Source organism: Mandrillus leucophaeus, unplaced genomic scaffold (genome assembly GCF_000951045.1).
Source record: "Mandrillus leucophaeus isolate KB7577 unplaced genomic scaffold, Mleu.le_1.0 Scaffold268, whole genome shotgun sequence".
NCBI classification, from domain to species: Eukaryota; Metazoa; Chordata; class Mammalia; order Primates; family Cercopithecidae; genus Mandrillus; species Mandrillus leucophaeus.
Window position 1 is genome coordinate 3,646,384 of NW_012102787.1, and position 9,204 is coordinate 3,655,587.

The 9,204-nt window shown below is 38.6% G+C and overlaps 1 protein-coding gene across 1 annotated transcript in view; it reads left to right on the forward strand.

Annotated features, from left to right (window-relative positions):
• Positions 1 to 9,204, forward strand: part of RARS2 (arginyl-tRNA synthetase 2, mitochondrial) — a 76,613-nt gene that overhangs the window by 12,715 nt on the left and 54,694 nt on the right. The window contains exon 2 of the mRNA XM_011984466.1: positions 7,053 to 7,126. Within this exon, the coding sequence (XP_011839856.1) occupies positions 7,053 to 7,126 (74 nt within the window). The remainder of the gene's footprint in view (positions 1 to 7,052; positions 7,127 to 9,204) is intronic.

A 9,204-nucleotide genomic window follows, 5' to 3' on the forward strand; every position in this document is an offset into this window, starting at 1 on the left:
ATACTTTTAAATTCCCAAAAGAGTACCCATCTCTGGCAAACTCTTTCCTCACACAATAGGTAATGTCTGTCTTGAAATATGTGTTTATTCCTGTGAATGTCACTCATTACCTATGAATGTATCTCTAAATAGTATTATGTTATAAGTTATTAAATTTTAGATAAATTATATCAAGGTATAATTATCTTTGTGTAGCTGCAGCTTGAATTTTTTTGTTTGACTCCATTTTTTAAAAAGACTTATCCAACTGGGCGCAGTGGCTCACACCTGTAATCCCAGCACTTTGGGAGGCCGAGGCGGGTGGATGACTTGAGGTCAGGAGTTCGAGACTAGCCTGGCCAACGTGGTGAAACCCTATCTCTACTAAAAATACAAAAATTAGCTGGGCATGGTGGGCACCTGTAATCCCAGCTACTCGGGAGGCTGAGGCAGGAGAATTCCTTGAACCCGGGAGGCAGAGGTTGCAGTGAGCCGAGATCACACCATTGCACTCTAGCCTGGGTGACAAGAGCGAAACTCCATCTCAAAAAGAAAAAAAAAAGATTTATCCATAATGATGCATGGAGGTCTAGTTCTTTGATTTTACTGCTGAATGGTGTGCCATAGCAGTAGTGTACCACGATTTATATTTGGTTCTTTATTTGGTGGAAGTTTTTCCCTTTATTGTTTATATTATGCCCTGTCTCCCATCACCTTGGTCACACCTCTGATTCCAGCTGCCACAGTTGTAAATACAGGCTTACAACTATTTACAGAGGTGTAAATAGTTTCGTGTGTGCTTCCATTCACTTATTGCTAATAGCACCTCATCTCTGTGAAGCTTGCTGGTCCCAGCACATACATAGCTCCAGTGTGGTGAAATTATTTTGGATAGAGAATTCTGGTAGACACTATGTATGTATTTTAGGAAGTACCATGGAAATTAAGCCTCTATTGCTTACAGCAATGACTTTGATGGCATAATCTTTTATTAACTTTTCTTCCTTCCCTCTCTCTTATCACTTCTGCCCTCAGGAACCATCTCCCAAATAAACTGCTTGCCTGCAAGTCTTTTTCTCAGGCCCTGCTTTTGGGGAAGCCAAGGAGTGAGTGTGTGTGTGTGTGTGTGTGCGCGTGTGTGTGTGTGTGTGTGTGTTTTCTGTTTTGTAGGATTCATCTCTGTGGCTTCTGATAAGTGAGACCAAGTTAGGAGCCCTGCCAAATAAGGCTGCTCCATTCTGCTTCAGAATCTGTAGTATCTTTTCTTGGAGATCTCTTTTGAAGTTTGTGGCTTTGAATTTTGTCTCTATTCTTATGATTGGTTGCTAGGGAAGCAGTCTGCCTGCCTTCCTTCCTGTCTGCGTGTTTGTTTACTAGTCTTCTTTCTTTTTGTATTTTAGGAACACCAGTTTTCCTAAGGTTGGATTATCTTTCTTCAATTCTATGTATTTTTCTGATTACATTAATCTTTGTATTCTCAGATTGTGTCATAGTTTTTTTTCAATTATGACTATACTCTTATGTTTCTTAATTATTAGTTTTATGGTAAAAAGTTTTATCATCAATTTTTAAACTCCTTTTAAAATGCACTCTGGTTTTTCATCTCGTCTTCTAGTTCTTGTTTATTCTATTCACATTCTCAGTAAGTTCCAAATCCTGAAGCTTTCGTGAATAATGTTCTTCATATTCATTGGGTTATATTTTTCTCCTGGGCAGAGTTCTTTGATCTGTTGTATGCTACATTTTTCCAGCTGTCTATCTTCTGGTCTGTGCCTCCCTCCCTACTCTCTCTCTCCCTATTTTTGTTTATTTCAATTTGATCAGCTACTGGTGATGCATGTTCTTTTTCGTCTCGCTCATGCTTCACAGCTCTGCCCCACCTTTCCATTTGTTTGCACATTGTGTGGATGACTTCTTCACTCCTCATGTCACATTTGTTCTGGGCTTACCTCACCTTTGTGGTTGCAAAAATATAAACTCTGCCCCCTTTCCATTCCTCTTTTGTCTCTCTCTCCAGTAGGTCATGGTGACCTGTACACATTATTTCTCCACTCTGACATGGTATATTAAATTTTTACAAACTAGCCCTGATATTTTTCTGTCTTCCTGTAAAAACTGCTCCTTTGGTTCTTACTGCTCACACAACACCATATCATGGTTTGCTTTCTGCAGCAGGAGAATGTATTGTGTTTTCATTGGAAAGACCTTTGGTGTGTTACCTTAGAATTTTTACTTTTGCTGGAAAGTGCTGGAATTTCTGTCTTACTTGTTGTTTCCCACAATTTAGGCAGCATCTCCTAGTTGCAAGAGGGAAAAATAATGGCATTTATTCAATTTGTTTTTCTCCAGATTTGAGGTGTTAATGAGAATTGTTAATTCATCTCTGACTTCTGATACATGAGGACCAAGTCAGCCTTGCCAAACAGAGCTGTTCCATTCTCCTCCAGAAGCTATTGTATTTTTACTTGACTATCACCTTTGAGGTTTATGACTTTGAGCTCTTCCTGTCTTGTGTATTTGCTGCTGGAGAACCAACCTACTTACCTGTTTGCTCTCTACTTTCTTTCCTTCCTTTTCTTTTTGATGTTGGTTGAAGACAGGAGATTATGTGAAGAAGCTTTCATTCACTACTTTATCCCAGAAGTCTTCATGTTTTTTTTTTTTTAATTGTGAAAAAATACACATAACATAAAATTTGCCATCTTAACCATTTTTAAGTATACAGTTCAGTGGCATTAGGTGGCATTGTGCAACCATCACCACCATCTATCTGTGGAACAGTTTTCATCTTGCACAACTAAAACTACCCATTAAACAGTAACTACAGAGGCCGAGGTGGGCAGATCACAAGGTCAGGAGATCGAGACCATCTTGGCTAACACGGTGAAACCCCGTCTCTACTAAAAAAAATTTTAAAAATTAGCCTGGCGTGGTGGTGGGCACCTGTAATCCTAGCTACTCGGGAGGCTGAGGCAGGAGAATGGTGTGAACCCAGGAGGCGGAGCTCACAGTGAGCCAAGATGGCACCACTGCGCTTAAGCCTGGGCGAGAGAGCAAGACTCCATCTCAAAAAAAATAAAATAAAATAAAACAATAACTCCGTATTCACCCCAACCGCCTTTTTCTTGTTTGTTTGTTTTAAAATTTACATTATATAAGAATGTTTCTGTACTGATATGGTTTGGCTCCCTGTCCCCACTCAAATCTCATGTTCTGTTGTAATTCCCAGTGTTGGAGGTGGGGCCTGGTGAGAGGTGATTGGATCATGGGGATGGTTTCTGATGGTTTGGCACCATTTCCCCTAGTGCTGCCTCAATGACAGAATTCTCACAAGATCTGACTTAAAAGTGTGTAGCATCTCCGCCTTCGCTCTTTTCCTCCTGCTCCCACCATGTAAGATGTGCCTGCTTCCCTTTCGCCTTCTGCCATGATTGAGTTTTCTGAGGCCTCCCCATACATGCTTCCTGTACAGCCTGTGGAACTATGAGCCAAGTAAACTTTTTCATGAATTACCAGTCTCAGTTATGTCTTTAGAGCAGTACAAGAACAGACTAATTGTACATGTATCTTTTGTGAAACTGCTATTGAAACTACTGTCTTGTTATTTATATCTTAATATGAGTAAGAGAAAGTAGTCTTAGAATTACTTTCAGGAAAACTTCATTCCTGCTCTTTACTGAATATATATATGTGTGTGTGTGTGTCTATACACACACACACATATATATGTTTATACACACACACATATATATGTTTACCCTATATTACTAGGGATAAAACATGCTGTGTAGATAGATTCCCTTTGTACCTTGATTGCCAAGAAGCGTAAGTACCTTGAGCTTAGGGTTTTCTGGTATAATTTTATACCTCCGTTTAATTTTATGTGCTTAAGTCACCCTCAGAGCTTTTTTTTAGCAAATGAAATATAATAAGATAATACATGAGGCCGGGCATGGTGGCACAATTCACTGGAGTCCCAGCTACTCAGGAAGCTGAGGTGGAAGGATCGCTTGACACCAGGAGGGCGAGGCTGCAGTGAGCTATGATCGTGAGCCACTGCACTCCAGCCTGGGTAACAGAGTGAGACCCTGTTTCTGGGGGGGAATAAAAAGAAGAAATTATTAAGTAGCTTTTAGTTTAGCCAAAAGAATTCTCTGAAAGAGAATTGCATGTTGTTCATTTGAATGTAAGCATTTTATTGCTACCCAAGTTCACAATCTGTTTGTCAACTGAAATGCTTTGAAATTGACCTAATCACTAAGTTTTTTTTTCAGCTGAATTGTAATATTTAAGATAGACAGAAAATCTTAGTGATTATGGGTAAGTTTGGGAGATGTGTCCAAAATAAACTAAAATTTTTTAAAAAGAGAAGGAAATATTTATTACATGTTTATTATATGATGTATTTTTCTTAGTCATCACAAGAGCCCTAGTTTATTGTTTAACAGATTCATTATCCCCATATTTCAGCTGTGAAAACTATAGCTCATTCATGTAAAATTGCTTTCTCAAGGTCTCTTAACTAATAAAAATAGAACTGGAATTTGGATCATTTTTTTCTGAGAAATTACGATAGAACCTTTATTACTGATGTCTCTATTCTGGAAACATTTCGTACTAGAAACATGAACTGTTTCAGTCTCTATGCTATAACTGCTTTGGGAATATTTACCTGCTTCTGTAAATACATCCCAAAGAAATGACTTTTTAGTAAGGAATACAGTAATTTACTTCCTAAAGTCTAGAAAATAAAAAATACTGTACCTTGAGAGGAAACTTTAAAAAATCAATCTGTACCAAGCCAAAGTGGAAATGTACAAGCCTCTTAAAGAAAGTGATGTCTCCAGCTCTGCAAGTTTGGGCAAGTTTTTACAGTTAATAACGTTTGTGAAATTCAACAAATAACTTCTGTTGACAACAGGAGAGTATATGTTGTTATTAATCAAGAGAGTGGTTTTAATTTTATTGCTCTCCTGAACAAATACCCTTGAAGATGATTTCTTCTTAAACTCTTCTTACATTCTTACTTTTTCTGTTTCCCCCATCATTCCCTTTTCTTTTTCCCAACTCTACAGCCATGTAGTCTTTTGCAGAGGCTACATGAGGATTGGAGAAGTGGGGGAAATTTTGAAGACAGTTGTAAATTTATACTGGCAGTGCTGTTATTTCACTATTTTGTTTTTATGCATTTCTGAATGAAAGGATATACATATGTGTGTTACTCTGTTCTCATACTGCTAATAAAGACATGCCTGACACTGGGTAATTTATAAAGGAAAGAGATTTAATTGACTCACAGTTCAACATGACTGGGAAGGCCTCAGGAAACTTAGAATCATTGCAGAAGGGGAAGCAGACACATTCTTTACATGGCAGCAGCAAGGAGAAGTGTCGTGCGAAGGGTAGGGGAAAGCCTCTTTTGAAACAATCAGATCTCGTGAGAACTAACTCACTGTCACGAGAACAGGATGGAGGAAACCACCTCCGTGATACAGTTATCTCCACCTAGTCCCTCCCATGACGTGGGGATTTTGGGAGCTATAATTAAGATGAGATTTTGGGAGGAAATACAACCAAACCATATCAATATGGCATAGAGGTTGAGTATAGGTTCTGGTTTTAGATAGCCTGTATTCACATCCTAGCTTTTCTTTCCACTTAGGCAAGTTAAGTAAATTCCCTGTACTTCAGTTTCATCATTTATAAAATGAGGGTTGAAATAGTAGGAAAGCCTGGGATTGTTGCCAGGAAAAATTAAGGCACTTAAGACATGCCTGTCACATAGGAATAATTCAGGACTGGTGCCGTGGCTCACTCTTGTAATCCCAGCACTTTGGGGTGCAGAGGTGGGAGGTTTGCTTGAGGCCAGGAGTTAGAGGCCAGCTTGGTTGACATAGCAAGACTGTCTCTATAAAAAATAAAAAATCCGGCTGGGCATGGTAATAGTTGGTAATAGTGTTGGCCTGTAATCCCAGCACTTTGGGAGGCTGAGGCAGGTGGATCACCTGAGGTGTTGAGACCAGCCTGGCCAAAATGGCAAAGCCCTGTGTCTACTAAAAATACAAAAAATTAGCCGGGCGTAGTGGTGTGCGTCTGTAATCTCAGCTACATGGGAGTCTGAGGCAGGAGAATCGCTTGAACCGGGAGGCAGAGGCGGCAGTGAGCCGAGATCACGCCACTGCACTACAGCCTGGGAGACAGAGTAAGACTCCGTCTCAAAAAAAATAAAAAATAAATCATTCAGTACTTGGGAATGTCTCTTCCACCTAACTTTGTCCAATTAGGGCAATAATTCACAACTCTGGCTATGTATTAGGAGTCGTGCAAGGAGCTTTTAAAAAATACAAATCCAGCAAGGCACTGTTCCTCACACCTGTAATTCCAGAACTTTGGGGAGTTGATGTGGAAGGATCACATGAGGCCAGGAGTTCAAGACCAGCCTGGGCAACATAGCAAGACTCTGTGCTACAAAATACGTGTATATAACACATCCGCCCCTACTATTCTAATGATTAAGCCTTCGATAGGGATGGGGATCAGATTTTCCCTATTATTTACTTATTTATTTGTTTATTTGTAAATGCCATGAGGTTTTATTTTTTATTTTTATTTTTTTTCCATCTGTTTTGTTCACTGCTGTATCCCCAATACCTGGAATAATGCCTGACACATTAAGTAGCCACTCAGTATTTTTTTAATGAAAAAAAATGAATTATCTGTGGATTCTCAGTGGTTTATCTCCTCGCTTGCCATAATTTTTTTTTTTTTTTAATTTACAAAGGTAAAATTCATTCTTTTTGCTGAACGGTTCTATTAATTCATGGTCAAATCCTCCCCTTAACCCTTGGCAACCACAGATTTATTCTTCATCCTTAGAATTTTGGGTTTTCCAGAGGGTCAAATAATTGAATCATACACTATGTACCTTTTTGAATCTGGCTTCCTTCACTTGTAATGCATTTGGAGCTCATTCGTGTTAAGCATATTAATAGTTTATTCTTACAAGTGGTATTCCATTGAATGGAACAAATATGTCAACAATCTTGCACTGTTTTATTCTTTTTGATCTTTAGCTTTCCAGAGTGTTGAATCTTCCACCAGAAAACTTGATCACGTCAATATCTGCAGTTCCAATTTCCCAGAAAGAGTTAAGTATAATATGCTTGTAACAATCTAAAATGTTGCTGACTTTGTTGTTATACCAAAAAAGCAAAAAAGAATTGTTACTCTTCAATTTGTGGAATAGTCCTTGAAATTAACTATAAGATATGATTCGTTATATTCAACCTATTACTCCTATTGACTTTAATAAAATTAAAATCTGTATTTTAAATACTCTGATATGGCAGATTATATATTCTTATGTTCATTATTTTTGTTATGATAGTAACTGTAATTGTAGCAAAGTCTTTGGGAATGAGGTTCAAATTCAATTCTGTAACAATAAATAACTAAAATTGTAGTTAGAATCTCAGGGTTTTTGAAGGGATATTAAAGATTGTACAACCATCTGGTGCTTGAATACTGTTGTACCATATTTATCTACTAGGTTTTTAATGTTGTGTTTGTTTATTGAGTTTCCTTTTGAGTACTCCCAGGGATAGAAAACTGTTGGTTAGGACTACACACAACTTGTAGTTGCTTTCTCCGTTATAGAGAGATAATCTCTTTGTGAGTTTGGTCATCCTAAAGATTCTTGTTTACCATTTGGGTAGAAAACAGCAATTCGTGGATGAAGTATTCTCTTGTCAATTAATAATGACAAGAAATTAGCTACATAGTAGGCATTTAAGCCCTAAGCTTTGAAAAGAAGTAAAGATATAATTACCAGTACCATTATGTCCTTGTATTTTATTACTTAACTTTGTCAGGACTTTAAGAGTAGAATGAATATTCTTCTCAGGATAGAACAAAGAAGTAAGTGGAAAAGAAAGAGAAAGGCTACGTTTGGCCTTCTAGTGAAAGCACCTTTAAAATGGCCCACTGCAGCTTTTTATATATATTGACTTTCTGTAAGAGAAGCAACCACCACCAAGAGGATCTCATGATTATATGTAAATAGATGTAACCTTCCCAACTAGTTGCCTGTTTCATAAAATCTGTAAATGACATTCTGCATAATAAGGGAAATGTTACTGGTTTGGTGTTTATTTGTTTTGAGACCAGGTCTCATTCTGTTGCCCAAGCTGGAGGGCAGTGGTGTGATCTCGGCTCACTGCTGCCTCAAACTCCTGTGCGCAAGTGATCCTCCCATCTCAGCCTCCAAAGTAGCTTGGACTACAGGCTCACGCCACTATGCCTGGCTGACTTTTTTGTATTTGTTATAGGATGGGGTTTAGTCATGTTGCCCAGGGTGGTCTTGAACTCCTGAGCTCAGGCAATCCACCTGTCTTGGTCTCCCAAAGTACTGGGATTACAGGTATGAACCACCACACTCAGCCTGTTTGTTTCTGTTTTCATTTGATGTGTCAAAGGCCTTTAAGAAGCTGAACCATCTTGGCCCATCTTTTGAAGAGTATTTCGTTTGCCTGCTTCCACCTTAACAATCTGAAGTATTGACTTTAGTTTATAGAAAATAAATATTGGGGCCAGGCGCGGTGGCCCACGCCTGTAATCCCAGCACTATGGGAGGCTGAAGTGGGCAGATCACAAGGTCAGGAGATCGAAACCATCCTGGCTAGCATGGTGAAACCCCGTCCCTACTAAAAATACAAAAGGTTAGCCAGGCATGGTGGCACGTGCCTTTAATCCCAGCTACTCGGGAGGCTGAGGCAGGAGAATTGCTTAAACCAGGAAAGCAGAGGTTGCAGTGAGCCGAGATCTCACCACTGCCCTCCAGCCTGGGTGACAGAGTGAGACTCTGTCTCAAACAAACAAAAAAAAAGAAAAGAAATATTGGGGAGGGCCTCAAGATTTTTCTGGCCTACAAATCTGAAATTCTTCGTATTAAGTTTGCTTAAAACAAAGGGAATCTTTACTGCTTTGCCATAATAAATTCAGGTTTCCTTTATAGTATGTAACTAAGCCTACCTGTTCGGTATTTCTGACTTTATTCCAGAATGTTTATAAGTGCCAGGAGAATTAAGAAATACTATTTTTGTTAACACGGTTTAATTAATATAATGAATTACTTTACTCTGATCTAATTCTGTTGATTTTATTTTCTGTCTACTATCTGATGGTAGTAAACAGAATTAACAACTTTATTATAAGCCAGTGGCTATC